Source organism: Lipotes vexillifer, unplaced genomic scaffold (assembly GCF_000442215.2).
Source record: "Lipotes vexillifer unplaced genomic scaffold, Lipotes_vexillifer_v1.1 scaffold150, whole genome shotgun sequence".
In the NCBI taxonomy this organism is placed as follows: domain Eukaryota; kingdom Metazoa; phylum Chordata; class Mammalia; order Artiodactyla; family Lipotidae; genus Lipotes; species Lipotes vexillifer.
This window is the reverse complement of record NW_006792921.1, coordinates 5,913,346-5,936,579: the sequence shown is the minus strand read 5'-3', so window position 1 is coordinate 5,936,579 and position 23,234 is coordinate 5,913,346. Positions and strand designations below refer to the sequence as shown.

The 23,234-nt window shown below is 39.7% G+C and overlaps 1 protein-coding gene across 1 annotated transcript; it reads left to right on the top strand.

The window, feature by feature from the left end:
• The first annotated feature begins 14,557 nt into the window (after positions 1-14,557).
• Positions 14,558-21,944, top strand: GGCT (gamma-glutamylcyclotransferase). Its single transcript, XM_007466100.1, has 4 exons — positions 14,558-14,816; positions 18,745-18,890; positions 19,830-19,965; positions 21,326-21,944. The coding sequence occupies exons 1-4, from the start codon at positions 14,610-14,612 to the stop codon at positions 21,467-21,469; spliced, it is 633 nt and encodes a 210-aa protein (XP_007466162.1). The 5' UTR covers positions 14,558-14,609; the 3' UTR covers positions 21,470-21,944.
• Positions 21,945-23,234: the final 1,290 nt, after the last annotated feature.

Genomic DNA, 23,234 nt, shown 5'->3' with positions numbered 1-23,234 from the left:
TATGATTCCCAGTGTGAAGTCACTAAGGATTCTACAACCTGGACATCCAGTCCCACTGGAGATGTATAAACCTAAGGCTCAGTAAAAAGCTTTAGAAGCACAGAGCTCTGAAAGTGGGTAGCTACTCAAGTTCCTATATAAGACTTTTAGATTAAGATCTGTGATTAGGATATAACAGTTTAACATTTGGCTCCTTTTATTACTTCTTTCCTTTGTATGGGTCAAGGTATTAGATTGTAAAATAACTGCCATAGTTGTTTTTGGCTTTCTCTCAGCTGTCTTCTTTCCCATAAACTCTTTGAACTGCCTTATTTACCTGTCTCAAACAATTGTAATGGCTGCCAATTTTTCCAACAAGTGGTTTTACCATCTGTCTTTAGACTCCTTTAATAAGACCTGCTAACATATATCTATATGTCTTCACTGAACCTAGGCCCCCAACCGTTAGCTGCTGTTCCTAAAATGTACAAAGGCCTCAAAGGAATCCAAGGAATATGAGAGATAAAGAGACATGAGACTAATTCTCCTGATTAGGTTTAGGCCGACTAGGAAACTGGATACAAATGGTTCCAAATTTTTAAATTATATTCGTAATTATTCTATTTCTTGAGCACTTCCAATATGTGTTCAAATATTACTATAAACTGTTATCTCAAACCAACATCTACTGGATGATACCACATCAAGAAGACACAAAATTCTTCGTGGTCAACCACGGACATTGATCTGAATTTGACCACAAAAAGGGAGTAAGTATTTATAATAAGTCCTAGCTCAACTATGGTGTAGATACCAAAGGAAGGACATCAGCGGGAAATATGCAAGGTGAACATACCACCTTCCTACTCCACAGCTGAGTCACAAGACTTCTTGGAAAAATGACGAATAACTAAAATTACCTTCCCTGATAATAATGCAGTCTGCTTGGGTGCAAATTACACTCTTGATAGTTTTAGCCAATCAGCACACCCAAGGACAAAACAAAACAAAACGTTTTGTTTGTCATTTCTCCCCGACTGAGAGTGTTCCCTCCATAAACCCTGTTTTTTCTATTGGATGGCAATCTGTATACAACTAATCTCCCTTATAGATGAGTAAATGTCAGCTGTGCTTTCAATTAATGTCTCTGAGATGTTCTTTAACAAGGGTGATGTCAACATCCAAGATAGGGAATAAAAGCAGGGAAGTTAGTCTGGAAAGGGGTTAATGTTTGGAACATGCCGAGTTTGTGGTACTTGTAAAGGACATACAGGTGATAAGCAGTTAATTAAAGGAAAGATGGAGGCTGAAGCAGAAATTAGAGGTGATTAACACAGACGTGCTATGGAAGATTTTGTAATAGATTACCCAGTAGTGCATAATGTTAAAATGGTGAGTAACCACTGTCTGAGAGGAAGAAATTTTCTTCTATCCTTCTGGGTTCTTCTGGTTGGTCTAAGAATTAAATTGACATGAGACAGATTAACAGGAGAAAATCAAACAAAAGTTTAATAACATGTATACATGGGAGAGCCCAGGAAAACTGAACAACTCTCGTAAATGACTGAAACCCTCACCTTAAATACCACTTTTAGCTAAAGACAAAAGAGGATGTTGGGGGTTGTTGTTTCGGACCTCAAAGGAGAAGGCAATTTATGTGAAGACGGAAAAGCAAGTGTTTGGTAAACAAATGTTTGCTGGGCCACAGAGAGACAATGGGACACAGAGAGAAATTCTAACAAACAGACTTTGCCAGCTTCCTGCCTGTCTATACACCTAGTTCACACTATAGTTATCTATGGTGATAGTTCTTTTCCTGGAACAGGTCCTCTGTCTACATTCTTTAGGCAGTTAGGGGGCCGGCCAGAGGTTCTTCATGAGTCTTTTGGGCCTTGATTGTTTTCATCACGAAGTAATCCACATGCCAAAGAGATACTTTGGGGTGGCAAATTTTGCTCTCCTACACCAACAGATTAACTACGCCACCATCTGAGGGATGTCTGAAGAAGAGAAGCAGGCAAAGAAGATAGACTGAGCCATGCAATGAAATTAAAAAGGAGCAAAGAAATTTATTTGATCACATATGAAGTGCCATTGCTTTTAAGATATCTCTATTTCAGAAATGTTGAAAATTGAGCATCTTAGCATTGATGAAATACAGCAGAATGCGGGCTGAAGAGGAGGCATTGGATTTGGAAATTAGGGAGTCGTTGGTTAATCCATTTCACTAAGTTGCAGAACTAAGTGCAGAACTGGATGGCTGTGAGTTGGAGCAAATGGGAGTGTGGAAGTAGGAGCTATTTGCTGACCACTACTTAACAAATGGGAAAATGTGATGAAGCTTGAATGAGGCAGGACACAAAGGAAGGTCATTTTTGTATGAAGAACTGAGCCTCTTTGACAGCTAAGCAGCAGCTGATGGAGAGGTAGAGATCAAAGGTCCATGCTGGGCAGGGTAGAGTAGATTAGTGAAGAGGGGTACAGCTGTGGAGTCAGTCGGGGCTGGGTTTAAGTAGTCACTTTTCTACTTACTAGTTCTCTTACACTGGACATTTCAGTTAGACCTTCTGAGCCTTGGTCTACTCATTTGTAACAGCAAGGTAATCATTCCCCTACGTCATGGAGTTGTTGTATGTATTAAGTGAGATTATCCACTTAATGAAGTGTTTGGCACAGTGGCCAGGACGTATTAAATGCTCAATAAACGAGATCTACTATTAAGAGATTAAGAAAGAACATAACTGATTAGCCAAATGCAGGTGGGAAAGGATGGAATCAAGTTCATAGGTGGAGGAATTAACCCTGAAAAGGAGGAGGGATCCCTATGTGGTGGTACTAAAAGATGTCCATAAGTTCTTTGATCCCCTTTCCTTCAAAAAATGGACCCTAATTACCCTCCCCTTGAGTGTAGGTAGTACTTGGTGAATCACCTCTAACTAATAGAATGTGGTGGGAGTGACAGTACGCAACTTTGAGAGTAAGTTATAAAAGGTGTTGTGGCCTCCGTGGTTGTTGTTTGGATTACTCAGTCTGGGGGAAGCCAGCTGATATTTCATGAGAACATGCAAGCATTTCGGTGGAGAGGCCCATGTGGTAAGGGATTCAGGCCTTCTGCCAACAGCCAGGTGAGTGATCCATCTTGGAAGTTGGTCTTCTAGCCCCGGTTAAGCTTTCACATGAGTGTAGCCCGAGCTGACATCTTAACTGCAACCTCATGAAGGACCCGAGCCAGGTTCTCCCAATTAAGCTATTTCAGAATTCCTGACTCATGGGACCTCTGAGATAATAAGCATACTTTTAAGCTACTAAATCTAGGGATGATTTGTTACACAGCAATAGAAAACGAACACTCCCTCTTTCTCTGAGACAGAAAGGAAGTGGAGAATGATAGGTGAGGACAGGCATGATATGGAAAGGAGAAAAGGTAGGTGCCTGATGGTCTCTATTTTCTCTTAAGATTAAAATACAAGACATGTCATTTGCTGACCATGAGGTAGCTTGATGAGACTGGCAGAAGAGACAGGCAGAAAATAGGCAAGGGAATCTACTAGGAACACAAGTAAGATTAATGATTCCCTTTCGTGCCTCTCTTCCTTTATGCCAAACGCAACCACAGAAATCACACTTGATATTGGAACTAGATCAGCCCCCATGCACTGAGCCTTCATCTCAAGTGTGAAATTCAGAGGCGTTGCAGCCTGTCTGAGCCAGCCCCAGAGACTGTCTGTGTGGGCAAACTGCTAATGAGTGAGTTCAGGGCTGAGGATGGCTCAGGCTCATCTTGGGAAAGGACTCCCTGCTGTCAAGAATGATTAGCCACAGCTATATAGAGCCTAACATATTATTTATGAAAAGGGATAGAATATCAGAGGGAAACATTATAAGAGAAAAATCGACAGGCCTTATGGATTCTGCCACAAGCATATTGCAGTAAAGGGAAAGCCCTACAGTCTTTTAAACATCTCATTTGTATTATTCTTTCATCCTTGGTCCATTTTCCCTCCACCCCTCCTCTCTGGTTATTAGCAAGGGAGCCCTGGGAATTCTCCTGATTTAGCCAGCTATCAATCTTTATCCAAGAACAAGGTGGAGCTCCAGCACATAGAAGAGGCCAGGTTAAGGCTGTCCTCTCCCAGTTATACCACCTTATAGCCTTGGCCTCTTTAAACCCTAAAGGCCCACCGGGAATTGAATCACTGTGTCTCCTTACAGAATGACAGTTCCTGCTCTCCTTGGGAGCTTAACTTCGCTTTGTACGGATTCTGTTTGCAAACTGGGAAACTTAAACTGTATTGCAAAACTGGTACCTTTTCTACATTACACAAGACATTCAATTCATTCATTCATCCTTTCACTCAGTTATTAAATTATTTAGCAACTCATTATTGAGTGCCTACTCAATAATGGGACCCGGGGCATCCCTGGTGGCGCAGTGGTTGAGAGTCCGCCTGCAGATGCAGGGGACACGGGTTCGTACCCCGGTCCGGGAAGGTCCCACGTGCCGCGGAGCGGCTGGGCCCCTAAGCCATGGCTGCTGAGCCTGCGCCTCCGGAGCCTGTGCTCCGCAACGGGAGAGGCCACAACAGTGAGAGGCCCGCGTACCGCAAAAAAAAAAAAAAATTGGGACCGGCATGTACTAAGTGTTGGGAATAAAAAGATGAATACTATGTTCTTGAGGAGTGGCAAAATGGCCTGCTGGCACATATATTTATTGAGTATCACTCAATAAATTTGTGTTGAATGAATGATAATTCCTGCACTCTATGGGCATCCTAGTCTAGTAGGGGGAGGGAAGCATGTTAACAAGTAATTACAATGGTTTTAGTGCAATAGTAAAGGAATAATTCCAGTATTATAAATATAGAGGACTGTATCTACCTGGAAGTTAGGGATGGTTTGATAAAGGAAGTAACATCTGTTTGATCTTGAAGAACAAATAAAGAGTTTTTCCAGGAAAGGAGTGTAGGAAAAGTCTTTGCATGCAGCCCCAAATTCACAGGTCTTATTTTTAGCAGGATTCTTTTCACTCCAATCTAATCCTAATTTGCTGATATAAATGTTAATCAATATTTTGCTGGGTTTCAATCTTTTGAGTTTATTTTTTCTTTTGTTCCCTAGGCAATGATCGGTTGGCAAAGTTAGATGCAAAACAATTTTACAGAAGAGACTATTTCTGACAGAGTGGTTGAAGTGAATTCAAGGAAAAAACGATGTATTTTAAGTTTCTTCCTCAGAAATATTTTAATTTATTGTAATTTCTGAGACAGATGGAAGATAGTCTTCCTAAAAATGGTCTCCTTATTACCGCTAAACCTTCCTCTCTGACACCTGGCTGAGAACCCAGAAAACACGCCTTATTCTTTGCTAGATCAGTGTTTACTGTTATTTGCTCACTTTGGAGTAGCTTAGGAGCCCATCAGATATTGTACACCAGACTGGCAGAAGGACTTGGAACTGCCAAATATAATAAACAAATTGGTCATCATCAATCCATTAGTGATTATATAGAGAGAAAATTTTAAATTACTTGACAGCATGGAAAATCACATTACACCAGGGAGCAGAACTTGCTAAGCCCACAGATTCCTCCAAATTGGAATTTAGAAAGAACTCTTACTTTCAGCAGAAAACATGAATCAATACTGACACTTCGTAAAATGTTTTAATGACTAAGCTCAAGCATTTTGTCTCAAGAAGCTACTGGCCTAACAACACCTGCCACTGTTACCAATGCTGATTAGATAATTTCCATGAAGTTGTCTAACCTGTTCTATTAAGGCTGTAAACTGCTTTGACACTCTTAAAGGAATGAACAAGGAACAAAGTAAGAAGGATGGGAAATAGAAAGAGCCAAGGAGTCAAATCTTTTTCCAGTTTAACTGAGAATTTTGGATTCTATCACATTTGCACTCAGCCTTGCCATCAAATTCTTATTTTCAACAGCTTGCAACCATTACTGCATTTAATAGAGATTGATGGTTGATGAGTATTTTTATACATAACTGCAGTTTCAGACTGATTCTCAGGTGTTTAACCAACAAAACCATGCAACGCTTCGCTGAGTCAGTCCCATGAGAAAGGGTTATCCCCTGCTGAGCCAGGCAGTAGTAAACCAGAGCAGTACAAAGATTTAGAATCTTCCCTTTCTAGCTGACATACCACTGCTTGTCTTCAATTTTCTGGATAATTTAGGATTTTATTTAATATGATTTTTCAAGAACTGAACAATCATCCTAAACAAATCAAGGCCAGACTATTATTAACACAGAGCAGCATTTCCCACGCTCTCAGTACTATGCTCTCCACTTCAAAGGGGTTCTGTGACAGAGAAGGTTTGGGAAAGTCAGGAGTAAACAGAGCTCACAAGGTTTCTTTACTACAGGCATCCCTCAGATTTCTTTGTGTGGTAGCAGACACCATGGATCTCCAGGAGGAAATATAGAATATAGTGGTTTCCGGCTCATTTGACCACAGAAGCTGTTTTTTGTTTTGCTTTTTTAAAATCTGTATTGGAGTATAATTGCTTCACAATACTGTGTTAGTTTCTGTTGCACAACAAAGTGAATCAGCCATATGCATACACATGTCCCCATATCCCCTCCCTCTTGAGCCTCGCTCCCATCCTCCCTATCCCACCCCTCTAGGTCATCGCAAAGCACTGAGCCGATCTCCCTGTGCTGTGCGGCTGCTTCCCACCAGCCAACTATTTTACATTCAGTAGTGTATATATGTCGATGCTACTCTCACCAGAAGATGTTTTTGAATGCAAGACCATCTGATGGGGTTGATGTCCCACAGAGCGTACTTTGGGAAATATTGCTGTTCAAGTATGCTTGTTATTCTCGAACACTCCACATTGTTAATAGAGCAGTGGACATGCTAAGAAGGGTACTCCAGGGAAGGGGCAGCATATTAGTAGTGACTGACTTTCCCTTCCCACAGCATCCACTGACTACCTACTAGGGGCAAGGGTTCTGGCACCATCCCTTTCAAAATAGTAACGGCCTTGCATTCCTTGAGTGCAGTGCATATGGGAATGGGAGTGACCTGTTAGGGAGACATGACAAATCCTTTAACCTCTTCAACCCCACTTCGAATCAAAGGAATTTGATGTCCAAGTTACCTACCAATATTCTGCTGTTAACCTCTCACAACCACTAATTAGAAACCCTTGGAAATAAAGTTTTTATTTTTCTGTATTTTCTATTGAGGTAAAATTCACATATCATAAAATTAACCATTCAAAATGAACATTTCAGTGGCATGTAATATCCAGTGCATTCACAATGTTGTGCAACCACCTCTTTCTAGTTACAAGACAGTTCCAAAATAAAACCTCACACCCATTAAGTTACTCCCCATTCCCCTCTCCCCGCAGCCCTGGTAACCACCAATCACTTTTCTGTTTCTATGGACTTACCTATTTCATATAAATGGAATCATACAATATGTGACCTTTTGTATCTGGCTTCTTTCAATTACCATAATGTTTTTTAAGATTTACCCACATTGTAGCATGTGGATGTAGCATCTACATCATTCCTTTTTTTTTTAAAATACATCTTTATTGGAGTATAATTGCTTCACAATACTGTGTTAGTTCCTGTTGCACAAAACAGCGAATCAGCCATATGCATACATATATCCCCATGTCCCTTCCCTCTTGAGCCTCCCTCCCACCCCCGCTACCCCACCCCTCTAGGGCGTCGCAAAGCACCCAGATGATCGCCCTGTGCTATGCTGCTGCTTCCCACTAGCTATCTATTTTACATTTGGTAGTGCCTGAATGATTTCCTACTGTATGGATATATCACCGTGTGTGTATCCATTTATCCCTTGATGGAATTTGGGTTGTTTCTACCTTTTGACTATTGTGAATAGTACTGCTATGAAGGTTCATGTATTTGAATACCTGTTTTCAATTCATTTGGGTGTGTACCCTGGAGTGGAATTGTTGGGTCATGGAAATAAAATTTTGCTACTGCAATTTTGTGGCACCATAAGGCAAATCAAACAGTTCATATGATTTAGCTAGCTTGAGACATAGTTTGTATGCATTGGGAAAACATGCATATAAAATGCACTACCCACAGGAAGCTTAGAGAATGACTTACTGAAGCAAGTTTCTTCTCTATACACGAAACATACCTATTTCTCCCATGAATACCGTTCATTTACTACTACATTTAAGTAAATCTACATTCTAAAATGTTATTACTTAGATTACTCCTATTATTAACAGTAAAAACATGCAGCAGAATTTTTTTTTACATTTTAATTTCAGCTGAATTTAAAGTGTTAGAAATAACATGGACATATAAGCTGAGAAAATGAGTATATTATGATGCAGTTTGTCAGACTTTAACATTAACAGTAAATCTTAAGAATGGGTCCTCTGGACCTCCTATACCTGTGGTAAATAACATGGAGATAGCTGAATTGCTGTATATTTCCAGGACCTTCTGTAACTGATTTAAGGTTGGCAGTAGGATCTAACAGATTATTATCCTAGAACACATGTGACATTCTTCAATGCCAGATTAGGGAAATATTCTTGTTCTTGTATCCACTGACATCTCAAAGAGCAAAGAGGGAACATCCAGATAGGCATTGTAAGATTCTACAGCTTTGGGGCCTGCAGAATGAGATCATATCCTTTCATAGAGCAAGGCTGAGTTGATCTGACCTAATTATCTGATTGATGTGTTGAGAGGTAGGCCAACTTGGAAATGTATTTGCTGCATCAATTTTCTGTTTAGGCAATTTATTTAGTCATTACCCTCTTTTTATCCTTGTGACATGAGATCTCTAGATATTGACCTAAAATTACATAAGATGTGAATTTAATAATATTAATAATGTATGTATTTTTAAATAATAAAAGAAATATAAGAATACATGCTCAAACATGCAAAAAAAAAAAAAAGAATATAGAATGAAAAGATGAAAGCTTTTTGTTCAACTTGCTCCCTTCCCAATGCCATTTCCCTTCCCACAGGTAAGCACCGTTAACAGTTTGGTGGATGCCTTTCCAAAGTGTATTGTTATAGATATAAATAGACATAGAGATAGATATCAAAAGAGACCATTTACCCAAGCACTAAATAATAAACTTTATTGGAACTACTTTTCAGGGTTAATCTCAAAACAAGAATACAGATTAACTATCAAATCTATCAAATTACTGAGAAATTACTGCCTCCTGGAGTTTTTCTATTCTTTTTTTCCCAAAAAAAAACATTTTGGGGACTTCCCTGGCGGTCCAGCAATTAGGACTCTGAGCTTCCACTGCAGAGGGTGAGAGTTCGATCCCTGGTCAGGGAACTAAGATCCCACATGCTGGGAGGTGCAGCCAAAAAGTAAAAAACAAACAAAACAAAAAAACAAACAAAAAACCATTTTGGGTTTAACGTATTCTGACATGTTTCCCTGTCATATGCCAGACCATAAGCTGGGAGGAGACATACATACTACTATGGCTAATAAAATTTACACAGGATCCCATATGTTAGAGCATTAGTATAAATTTTAAAATAACTCAGAGCTGAAGTGCCTCTCAGTAAAGCAAGGAAAGCTGGAAAAAATCAAAGAGAAAAAAGGATTTGGGAGCCTGTGCAAAGGGTAGGGGAGATTTTGACTCTGGTTCAATTAATCAGCAAGTATTTACTATTCATCTCTGCTGTAGTAAGCATTGTAGGTATACAGAAATATAAAGTGTGGTCCCCACCTCCAGTGGGTTTACTATCACCTGAGAAATCAGACCAGCCAGACAGAATGGAATCAGATAATAAAGGCTTGCACAAGGGCTTGAACTTGATAAAATGATAAATAGCAGGCAGCCTCTGAAGGTTTCTACTCAAAGCAGTGATACAATAAAAAATCCAAAAAAAAAAATTAAAAGACTATGTCTTTACCCCCTTGCATCCCTTCATTTCCCCTCCATAATTACTGCCCCAGTTCAGGCTTTCATGACCTTGTCTACTGCAGTGAACTTACATCCAGCACTCAGCCATCTCCCCATCCTACCCCCTCCCAGGCCGTCCTACACACAGCCACAAGAAGGAGTTTCCAAAGGTGCAGGAGAGGGCTCAAAAGTAAAAAAAGTCTTCCCTTTGACCACCAAATAGTATGAACTTCTGAGTGAAAATTCAAGGTCCTCCCATCAACTATGCTAATCTCCTTCCAGACTTGTCTCCCATTTCCTGATATAAATCCATTGCTCTATTGAAATTGAACTACTCACCACTCCCCAAACCCATGTCTGTGCTGTCTTCATGTGATTCGCACCCTTAACCCATCTCCACAGAAAAGCAGAGTCCAGATTAAATTTCTATTTTGTGGATATTCTATCATATATATAGTTTTATATATATTATTATGTATATAGAATATGTGCTCAAAAATTTTAATGATACAACCAAAAACTTTAAGTCCACTGGATTAAAAGATGGCATTTAGAAGAAATCTGACCTCATTACCTTTATTATCAAGTAATTGAATGCTAGTACTATTATTTCATAGTGTCCTTATAGATATGATAGAGATTGTACTTGAAAGCGAGCTATTAATAACCAGTTATATCTAGACCATGAGGGCTTTACAATATGAGAAATTTGGGAAGCAACACCCAGTGATGACTTCAGAATCAGATTGCTTAATCTCTGCTTCAGTCATCGCTAACTACAGCCTGGGGCAAGTTAGTTGACCTACTGCACATATGTTTCCTCAACTGTAAAATGAGGATATATTAGTAATTTCTGCATAGGACCACTTTCAGGATTAAATGAACTAATATATGTAAGAGTTTAGACTGGCACTTAATAAGCACTCAATGAATGTTAACTAATATTAACCAGGCTTTGGTTAAATTTGTTCTTTTTTTCCTAAGTGTGCTTTGCTTTCTTAAAAAAGTTTAAAAACTTTTCTTAATTTTAAAATTAAAAAAAATATTTATTGGAGTATAGTTGATTTACAATGTTGTGTTAGTTTCAGGTGTTCAGCAAAGTGATTCAGTTATACATACATATATATCTATTCTTTTTCAGATTCTTTTCCCTTATAGTTTATTACAAAATATTGAGTATAGTTCTCTGTGCTATACAGTGGCTCCTTGTTGGTTATCTATTTTGGTTAAATTTGAAAAGACAAAACCCCTTGTTACCTACTGACTCTTGTTGGCCAACAGGGGTCAGTACATGGCAACCAACATGGGGAAGCTAAATAAAATGCTTCACTGGGGTAAGAAAAGATTTTCCGTGTCTGAGGAAATATCAATGTTTAACTTCAGAAAATTGTCACAGAATAGTGTTGAGAAAAATCAGTCACCATAAAATTAAGAAATTAGTGAGAAGTGTAGGAAGAGAAAAGTAAAATACCTTAAAAAATAATTAATTAAATAATAAATACATTTTAAATGTTGAAAGTAGTTTAAAACACAGAAGCATGTTTTAAATGGTAGTGCTCCGAAGCAGAGACCTTGGGAATTCATGGTGCAATAGAGGGCTATCTTGTCAAGGAAGGCAACTTGCTTACTGAAACGACCAAATATGTATGTCAAGTTCTGCCTTAATATTTGGGGGGCAGGAGAAGGTATGAACCTTCCAATTTACAGAATATATAACAACAAATTTATTATTGAATGCTTACTATGTCAAGTGCTTTACCTATATCACCATTTTTCTTTTTTGAATTTTTAACATGAAAATATTCAAATATATAGAAAAGAATAATAAAGCAAGCATCCATATATGCACTCAGTTTCACATTTAACACTTTCCATATTTTAATTTTTCTGAATTATTTAAAAGTACAGATAGCAAACACTTTACCCCTAAATACACCAATATGTGTATCTAAAAAGATATTTTTCTACATAAGCACAATGCCATTATCATACCTAATAAAAAAACAACTGTCTAATATCATCTAATGTTTTAGTCTGTATTCAGATTCTCCAGTTGCTCACAAAATATCTTTTATATCTCATTTATTAAATCAGAACCGAGGACAAGCCATTGTATTTGGTTATGACGTTTCTTAGGTTTCTTTTAATCTAAAACAGCCCTCCCTCAGTACTGCTTTATTTCTCTTCTTTCTTTCTTTTTCTTTTATGGCACTGAGTTAATTTAAGAAATTGAGCCATTTGTTCTGCAGGATGTCTCACCATTTGTTCTGGATTTTTCTGATTGTCTACTTCTATCCTTGTAGTTCCTGCTTGATTATACTGAGGTTAAAGATTTTTGGAAACAATACTCCTCAAATGATGCTGGTGCTTCATACTGTATCACATCAGGAGACACTTAATGTCAGGTTGGTCCATTTTACTGATGATAAGATCGATCTAGGTTAAGGTGGGAAGCAGCCAGATTTCTCCATTGTCATTATGGATTTCCCTGATGACTGGCACATAATCCCTGGCTCTGTGAATATCCTGTTCCCTATCTCACTTTCACCAATTGGTGACATTGATGATCCTGGCATGAATCAATTATTCCACTAGGGACTGCAAAATGGTGAATTTCTAGTTCTATCCTTCATTTTACAATATTTAGCTGGCATGTTTTTGTAAAGAGAACTGTTTCCTCATCAACTGGGGCCATTTGGTTACCCTGAAATACAGCTGCAGCTAGTAAAGCAGGATAAATGGTAATTTTCTTAAATTACCACTTTTCAGAGTAAAGAGTTTGTGTAATAGTCACTGCCAGTAGTATGGCAAAGGAAGTTTTTTAAAACTGTTGTGTTTTTAGATTTGCTTTACACTTCAGTGGAAATGAATTTTATGTTTGACATTTTAAATAAATTGCGGTTATTAATCTTGATGCTCAAATTTTTCTAACTTTGGCCAGTGGGCATTCCTTCGAGCTAGCTTCTGTGTTCTTTCCAAAGGACCTCGTTTTTTAATACCTCCTGACTTTCTGTCACATGATGTTCTAAGTGCTCCTATTATTTCTCAGCTCTTGACCCGACTGACATCAGCCATTTCTCCAAGGAGCCCTGGTACCTTTTAGTGGAAAAGTGGTATTTAGAGATCAAAATCTGGGTGCCAAGGATAGTCATTGCTTCTAAGCCCTGAGTTCATATTAATATTTTCATTTCAAAGTTAACAATATAGAGTTTTTATGTCATTGTTATTATACAATACTTCTATATCTTTACACTGGAGCTTTTGCACCTAATAACATTAACAAAGTTACTTTTAATACTTACACCAACCCTAGGAGATAGGTGATCATAACTTATGTAATTGTGATCGTAACATCTTATAATCTCTATTTTAAAGGAGGAACCAGATCACTGCAGCTCCATTTACAATAGACAGGGCATGGAAGCAACCTAAGTGTCCATCGACAGATGAATGGATAAAGAAGATGTGGCACATACATACAATGGACTATTACTCAGACATAACAAGAAACGAAATTGAGTTACTTGTAGTGAGGTGGATAGACCTAGAGACTGTTATACAGAGTGAAGTAAGTCAGAAAGAGAAAAACAAATACCGTATGCTAACACATATATATGGAATCTAAAAATGGTCTGAAGAACCTAGGGGCAGGACCGGAATAAAGACACAGACGTAGAGAATGGACTTGAGGACACGGGGAGGGGGAAGGGTAAGCTGGGATGAAGTGAGGGAGTGGCATGGACATATATACACTACTAAATGTAAAACAGATAGCTAGTGGGAAGCAGCCATATGGCACAGGGAGATCAGCTCGGTGCTTTGTGACCACTTAGAGGGGTGGGATAGGGAGGGTGGGAGGGAGGGAGATGTAAGAGGGAGGAGATATGGGGATATATGTACACGTATAGCTGATTCACTTTGTTATACAGCAGCAACTAACACAACGTTGTAAAGCAATTATACTCCAATAAAGATGTTTAAAAAGAAAAAGAAAAAAAAAAAAAGGAGGAACCAGAGACGAGAAGTGCCGGAGGTTAGGCTTCCAAGTAAACAGCAAGCGTCGTGATTTGAACGCTGCACGCTACTTCCACCAGGGAAGGGAGCCCCTGACACTCAGAGGAGCTTTTCCAGGAAGCCAAGTATCCTTAGAAAAGGTATCAGGGAGATGATCAGGGCTAGGGGTGCGGGTACCAGCATGTGGGGGTGAATATAGGTCCCGACTCCAAAAGCAGCGGGACAGGGACGACCTGCTGGGTGATGGACCGTGGGGAGCATGGCCAGAGCTGCTGTTTCATCTTAAATGGACCAAAAACACCCTAAAGAGCACACACAGCTAGTAAACCACGCAGGAGCCACCCAAAGGTAAGAAAATCTGGCCGGAACCGGCGAACTACGACCCACAAATGGGGGACCTGACCCGCCCCCGCGTAGAGGGAGCCAATCAGAGGGAGCCTTGAACACGGGGGCGGGACAACAGAGGAGCGGGTCCAATGTGGAATCAGCCCCGGGTCGCCTCAGGGCAGAGTATTGCAAAGTCCAAGCAGCGAGCGGAGAGGAGGCGGTGGGCTGGCCAATCAGAGGGAGCAACTCGCAGCGTTGGGTACTGGCAGCCAGTCAGAAGAGTGATCGCTGATGACTCGCCCGCCCCCAGCTTCCCGCCTTTCCTCTAAGCTCTAAGGCTGCGCGGCGCCGCGCTTCCTGGACTGGGGTCGTCGGCCACCGCGCTATGCTCCTAGTCCTCACCTCACTCTCCTGCTACAGATCCCAGGTCCGTGCAGGCGTCCGGTGGGACATGGCGAACTCGGGCGGCGAGGACCTCCGGAGCCGGGAAGGGGAGAGTTTTCTCTACTTCGCCTATGGCAGCAACCTGCTGACGGAGCGGATCCACCTCCGAAACCCCTCGGCCGTGTTCTGCAGCGTGGCCCGCCTGCAGGTCAGTGCTCTGCGATGGCCTCTGCTCCCCTCTGCAGACGAGGGAGCCAGGATTTCGAGAACTCGCTTTCTCTGCGCCGCTTGTTGGCAGCACTGGGCCGGGAATGCAGCTCTTTCTGCTCAAAGTACATCAGGGTTCCTTGCACGACCCCGGGCTTGTCGCTCTCGCCCTCAGCCCTGTGCTTGACCCTTGCTGAGCTGTGCTACTCTGGCACCTGTGCCTCCCAGGCTGCCCTGAGGTCTCCCTCCTGACGTTCTCACCAGCTGCGCGTTCTGCCCTGATCCCAGCGCCTCTCCCTTGGCCACTGACCTAGGGGCATCATCACAGAATCCATTCGGTTGGTCCCTCTGAGAAGCCTTCTCTGACCCAAGTCAGGGAATCAGTTGCTTTCTGTTCTGTACCCCACTTTGCTCCAGGACTTGTCACCTGGTTTTGTAAAAATCCATTTACCTGCCTTTTGCTCCTGATCTGAGAGGTCCTGAAAGCTGGAGCCGTGTCTTATTCACAGTAAGGGCTGTGCTCAGTTAAATCAAGTGGCTGGATGAACCTTCGCTTGCCTTGGTAAGAATCATTGCTCTTAGTACAGTCCATTTATTCATTTAGTGCGTATTCTTCCAGCACTTACCTGGAGGTACAAAGATGATTGAGTAAAGCTGGCTGCTTTCAGGACCTCCCAGTCTATAGGAGAGACACTCAAACAAGTTATGTACAAAGCCTTTTGACATTGTTGAACCAAACAAACATGGTCTCTGCTATCGTTGTCAGGGTTCTTAGTTGCAAGCAACAGAAGTGGCTGATTAAAGCAGAAAAAGAATGTGTTGAAAGGCCGTTTGAAGAGCTCACAGAATGACCAGGAAGGTAGGACCACAAAGCTGACAAAACAAGCAGGCATAAAAGGGAAGCTCTAAAACAGCCAGTATCACACCAACAGAACCAGCCCAGGAGGCCACTGTTGCATCGCCGCTAAGCTTGGTAAACGTGGACGTTTTATTGTGCATCACCTGCTCTGGACCCTGCCTGCTACTGTCACTACATCTCCAAGTTCCTAAAACCCAAATATGGTTGCCACCACCAAGGTGGACTTTTTGCTGCCCTGGGTCACTAGTTTCTAATTCAAAGCCCTAGGTGGGTGTCCTGATTGGCTAAGTCTTGGCCACGTGCCCATGCCCTGACTTCAAGAAAAGCTGGGAGAACCAACTTCTGGCATTTGAAACTTCAAAAATGGGAGTCAGGCTCTGAACACTGTCTACCCCCAAACTCATAAGGCAGGGAATTCCCCAAACTTGGGAAAGAAGTTCAGATGGTTTATAATTGGAATGCAGCAAAGAGCTATCAAGCAAATGATTATTCCGTCACAGGTATGGTCAGTCTTAAAAGGAGATATATTATACCTTACTCTCTGTTTTGTTCTGAACTTAAAACTGCTCTAAAAAAAAGTGAAATTTTTTTTTTTAAAGGAGACATTCAAGGTGCTATGGAAGTGTATGACTTGGGGACCTGACCTAACCGGGATGCTCAGTAAACCCATTCCTGAAAATGTGACTTTTAAACTGGGACCTGAATGACTGGGGAGGGGGGAAACAAACAGATAGAATGAACAGCAGGGACAGAAGGCCTCAGGAAAGAAAAAAGCTGGACGTTCCAGCTATTGTGGCTGGAATCTAGTGTGTGAGGAGGGTGCAGCATGAAAACTAGAGAGGTCGGGAAGGGCCACATTTTACAGGACCACAGAGGCCAGAGAAGGCTTGGGTCTTTACCTTGAGACCAATGAGAAGACCTCTGCCAAATGTAAGCAAATGAAACATCAGATTTACATCTTTGAAAGCTGGTTCTGGTTGCTATGGAAAATGGATTGGAAGCAGTGGATGTAGGGAGCCCAGTTAGGAAGCTTTTGCAACAGTCCATGCTAAAGATAATGGTACCCTGCAGTGGTAGCAGTGGAGGGTAGCTGGGTTTGGGAGATATTTAGGAGTGAGTACTGTTAGGCCTTGGTGATTGATTGTGAAAGGAAGAGGAGATAGTGGGGATGACTAAGGTTTTTGACGCAACAGAGTAGATGACGGTGATGTTTGTGAAAAGAAGAGGAGAATTAGTTTGGGAGGGAAAATCAAGCTCAGTTTGGACATGTATTTGGCCCTTAAACAATGCCAGGATTAGTGGTGCCGACCCTCCACCCAGCCGAAAATCAGAACTGCCATCTCTACCTCAAAAACAAAGGAATTGATACATGACTCACCCAAGGGCAGGAAGCTGAAAAGGTTTGGATAGAATTAGGACTCAGACCCTAGTTCTTTTGATGCCACATATTCTCTATTTTAATCTCTACTCGAACTTTTCCCCATACTTAGTTAATTTGATGGTATGTAAAAGGAAAATATAGATGCTATATTTATTGAAAAAAATTCACGTATACGTGGACCTGTGTAGTTCAAACCCGTGTTATTCAAGGGTCAGCTGTACTGAGTTTGAGATGCTTGTTGTATATCCAAGTGAGCAGAAAAATATTAGTGAACATTCATTAAATACTCACTATATTCTAAGCACTTTTGAAGCTCAGAGGAGAGATCTGAGCTGGATTAGAAGACTGTTGGAATATTGGATGATATTTGAAGCCATTGGAGGGGATGAGATTGTCTTGAGCAAATTGCTGAACAGAGAAATGGGCCTAAACTGAGCCCTCAGAAACTCCAACATTTAAAAACCAGGTAGTGGAGAAGGGGCAAAGGGGATTGAGGAGATCAAGGAACAGCCTAAAAGAAAGGAGACAGATCAAGACCTGGTGGTTAATGATGTCAGAAGCAGCTGAGAAGTAGAGCAAGACAAGGAATGAAAATTGTCTATTGGATTTAACAATAGACAACCAGTTCCTAGTGTGGTTGTAACTTTTATCAGATCCCCTGATGTCCTGTCAGGGATACCTGGTCCTAGAACATCCAGTATACCAATTGAAGGTACTGGTCACTCAAACCGACCTTTTTTGTGAAATTCTGACAGGTTTTTAAGAAAATAAAGGTGACAGAGATAAAATATAAACCTTAGATTTATTATCTAGTCTAACCTTTTTTTTTTATCATTAAGGAAGCTAAGCTCTGGAAAGATGGAAAGAAATCTTAGACCAAACAGCCAAGTAAGGATTTTTAATCTTCCTGGCTGTGTCCTTTGATTACTCATCTCTGTGAGGGAGGAAACTAAACTCGAAACCTTGACTCCATTACTTATTAGTTGTGAGACCTTAGGCAAGTTGCTTAATCTTTTTAAGCCACAGTTTTTCTTTCTGTTAAATGGGTATAAAAAGTTGTTGACAGGATGAAAAAAAAGTCCATATAAAGCTCATAGCACAGTGTATAGAACCCAGTAATTTTCCAGTAAGTGTTAGCTGCTCTTATGATTATTATAGATATGTTAATACAATTCAGGAATATTAAATTTATAAGTGTACAGATCACCCTCAAATGCCAGCTCCCTTAGGACAAAAAAAATAATGCTAATAGGATACACTTACATACATAAAAGTGGGAAGGATGTTATAACCCTTATGTAGCCATCACCCAGCTTCAACAATTATGTACACTATGATTGTCTCTAAGTTAAAATCTATGTGTATGTAAGTGGGCTGGGAAGTCGTTTTCAAAAATAAAGATAGCTGTGTTAAGGCCTCAGGATTATGGGATTTATTTTCCCTTTTAAGCCTCTTGTTTATGGTAAGATACATGTACATATTCAGTATACAGTTCATTTTTAAAGAAAAATATGAAAAATTATAGTCCTTGAGATCTGGGTCCTTGGTTGTTTATCTTTGTATTTTTAACAGAAGGAACTCGAAGTTTGTTTTAGTTGTATGGAGTTCAAGGTAAATCTTTTTTTATTTTGAAGAAGGAGATTTTGGTTCACATGGATACTGATCATATCACTTTGGTTTCCTTTGTAGGATTTTAAGCTTGACTTTGGCAATCCCCAAGGCAAAACTAGTGAAACTTGGCATGGAGGTATAGCCACCATTTTTGAAAGTCCTGGCGATGAAGTATGGGGAGTAGTATGGAAAATGAACCAAAGCAATTTAAGTTCCCTAGATAAGTAGGTGACTTCTAATTAAAAGTTAAATAATTACTAATTTAGAAAGTGGTTCGTATGCAAGGATATGTAATATATATGTGTTGGTTTTTCAAAACCATATACTATGGACATATTCTTTATACTTTAGGGTTAACCTAAAAGGTATAATGTTCATTCCTAAAAAGAAAAGCCTAGAAGGGTCACACTCCCTGATTGAGATTTGGGGAGACATTTGTAATCTCTTCTATAATTGATGGAAGTCCTTATTTTCATTCTATTTTTTAATAAAAATATCTTTGTAGTTTCATATTGTGAGAAGGCATGAAGATTTTTGTAATTGTTACATACTTGTATTGATTTCAAAAGCAGCTCAGTTTTTATTAGTTTTTTAAAAATAATTCTTTAAGGTGGCAGTTGAATCAGTAAAAACAGTAATAATCATTTGTAAAAACTTCAAAACATATTAGAAATGCTTTGATGCTCTTTATAAATAGAACTCAAGAGTTGTGTGGCAGAGCATTTAATGCAAAGAAAGTGGCAGAAAAGAGGAGGATTTGAGAAGAGCAGACAAGCATCTGACATGCTTAATACTTTGCTTCACTTGCAAACAGGAATGAGCCATCCTCTCTACTTTGCTCTGGGTGGATATTCTCTTGCTGTCAGAACACATAGTCGTTTTTGTAGCCTAGGGAGCAATGTTTCAGTGTTACAAAGCTTGAAATAACTACACTGAAGCATGTTTTTAGATAGGCTAAATATAGAGATCTATTAGAAGCATACCCAGTAATAGTCTCCAGCTTTCTAATTGAAATGCTAACCTTCCTTTTGATGTGGTGATACTTCTGCTCTATCCCAAAATATACAGGGAGCAAGTACATCCATGAGTAGTTAAAAATTTTAATCTGGTAAACTAACTTGGCTAAGTCAAGTAGGGTTAAAATTTCACTGTTCTGGTTTCAGGCAAGAAGGGGTTAAAAGTGGAATGTATGTCCCAATAGAAGTTAATGTTTCTACTCAAGAAGGAAAAGAAATAACCTGTCGAAGTTATCAGATGACAAATTATGAGCGTGTTCCCCCATCACCCCAGTATAAAAAGGTATCCTTTTAACTAACTACTTACAAAGACTTGGTGATTCCTTGTTAATTTTCACTGAGCTAAACTAAAGAATATCTTGTTTTTAAAAGGCTTTGCGTGTTTTAAATTCTACATGTACAATTCATTTTAATCAAAATGTTTTTTAATACAAAAATGATATTTACCAAATAACTAAATGTTCAGATTTATTTATAATGATAAATATGTCCCTAAAACTTCATTTATTAAAAAAAAGGCTTGTAGAAATGTATTTGAGTCATAATTCTAGACATGTTTTTTACTTTTTTAAAGTAGAAAATAGCATGTATGAGTGTATTCTTTGTAGAGTTATTCTATACCCATGCATTTATAATCATTTTTTTCTTCCTCCATAAAACAGTATTTCATGAACACCAAGATTCATTTTTTTTTTTTTTTTTTCTTGCGTTATGCGGGCCTCTCACTGTTGTGGCCTCTCCCATTTGCGGAGCACAGGCTCCGGACGCGCAGGCCCAGCGGCCATGGCTCACGGGCCCAGCCGCTCCGCGGCACGCGGGATCCTCCCGAAACGGGGCACGAACCCGCGTCTCCTGCATCGGCAGGCGGACTCTCAAGCACTGCGCCACCAGGGAAGCCCCCAAGATTCATTTTTGTAGGTGAAAAATATATTTCCTACCGCTGAAATGTTTTCCATTTCCAGACGGAGGGAAAAATAAGTCACACTGCTTTTCAGAATCAGGGATACCACTCCCTCAAGCACCAGAAAAGAATTCAGGATAGAGAGTCCAACATCCCTTTTCAGAAACCCAAACTTAGGTACCTGTTGGCAGGCCCAATCAGGACATGATACCTGGAGAGGGTGACCCAGTTCCTGGGCCTAATCTGGAATTTTCTAGAAAGGAACCTAGAGGAATTAAGCCTGGTATGGATCTGGGAAGTACCACTGGACACACTTGCTATTTATTCCCTCACGTCTAATTTAGAGGTAGAGTAGACTCCAGGATTCAACTACAACTGCTACCTGTAAACTGGAAATTGTTTTGGAGGATGGTGTTTGTTTCTTAAAAAATCATGCAAATTCTGTACAATAAGTTTTTCTCTTAATATAAAAATATTTTAAATCATATTACTGAGTACAATTGCTCTTCCATAAGGGTGGATCTTGTGGCTTTGAAAACTCCCTGCACATTCATGCTCATTGTGAGAGGAATGACTAGCCCTCCATTTTGTTCTAGAATTGTTTATTCCAGAGTTATCTGAAAGCTAATATTTCATACTTTGATACTACTAAATTACTAAATATACTAAATTAAATTATGGTATACTAAATTAAATTATGTTCCTAACTAAAGGGTTTTTTGTTTATTTTAACCATTTCTAGGTGATTTGCCTGGGTGCAAAAGAGAATGGTTTGCCACTGGACTATCAAAAGAAGTTAAATGCAATAGAACCAAATGACTACAAAGGAAAGGTCTCAGAAGAAATTGAAGACATTATCAAAAAGGGGGAAGCAAAAACTCATTAGAACCTAATAGAATACATCTACAGATATTTTCTCTATATGCTAATACATTTTTAACATTTAGAACAGGAATCTGGGATATCTCTGTTTAATATATTTTCAACAGTGTTCTGAAGGGGTATCTCACTTGGGTGATTCCTTGTTTTCAGGCTATAAAAAGATCAGGATAGGAGTTAGACAATTGAAAAGGGGGCCTTGCGGCATTGGAATGCATGACAAGTAGATGTGAGTATTCCTTCTGTGAATCCTTAAAGTTATTTTATTGAGTTGATCTGAAGTGTATTTTTGCTCTGTGATAAAGGGTAGATTTGCAACTTAAGGATGGTGCTGGTAAATCACTCTGCTCTGGGATTTTTTTCTTAGCTTACTAAGAGCAAGCAAACTGCAGAGGCAATTGATTATAACAACTTCAGAATTTAAAAGATGGCATACTGTTCTTAGAGGAATAAATGTATTTGTGGTTTAACCTATAGTCCCTACTAAAATACTACATTTCATTTTGTTAGAGAGACTCACATCATCACACATACTGGATCTGGTCTTGGTCTATAGCCAGTCTATACTAAAGGATAATTGCACAGACTCTGGAACCAGACAGCCGAGGATTGACTGTCACTTCCAGCACTTTCTAGCTGGGAAACTTTGGGTTATATGACTGTGCCTCAGCTTCCTTGCCTGCAGACTGAGGACAGCCCAAATATCTATGTCTCAGGATTGTTTTGAGGAGTATATATGTATATAAGCTTAGAACAGAGCCTGGCATATAATAAGTATTAGCAATCATTATCATTCTTACTGAAGAATTAAGTTTGTACAGAGCTATCCTTGGAACAAGATTTTAAAGTAGAAGGGTCACGATTATGAGGGAAAAGTGTTTCCCGGAAGCTGAAATTTGATTCTTTGCTTACCAAGAAATGGTCACCTTCTTAAATTTACTTACTGAATAAGTGGAAGAAAGAAGAGTCATGAATAAACCAACACTGGTTATCAAAAAATCTCTTATGTCTCTGTAGAATGCAGTGAGCTGGACCTTCCAGACAGGTTATTAGAATGAGAACAAGCCACAGGAGCATAAACAAAGATTTGGTTTTTACTCTTGGGAAGAAGGACCAAAGGACTTTTCAGCTACAGCTACAATTCTGTAGTGAGGCTGAGCCATAGACTACAGGTTTGACCATGTTTCATAGCTGTTACGCCTCACTGTTTTCAAGTATACCCTCCAGTATTCCAGTTTTCGATAGTTGTTAACTCCTCCCCAAAAGACCAAGTTTGTCTGTGACCCAGAACACAGTTATGGTAATATAGTAAGCAAGGCTCAGTTGTGCTGTAGGTACTAAAAATTGCATATTATTCTAAAATCTGTCTCTCCTACCTAAAGTGACAGCTTTCATTAAGGCATTTAAAACATTAACAATAAAATCTTCATGTCTGGCCTTTTAACAAAAATCTGTTAATCATGACTATTTTTCCGGTTGTTTTCAAGGTAGTACTAGCAAATGTCATATGTAAGGAATTTCCATTTCTACCAGTGTTTTTGGCCCTCTAACCACAATACAACCAGCTCCTGGATATACTATAGCAAACATAGTTTTTGAAAAGCATTTCTGGGCTTGAAAGAAAATAAGGAAAATCTTGAAGTTGTACCAGTACCTCTCCCACAAAAAGAAAGAAGATAAAGTGAGCTGAAAGGCTAGACAGTAATGGTAAACAAATGGCCCAGATGTCCTTGCCAATAATAGCCCCAGAATTAGATGACTACCTTGAGCAT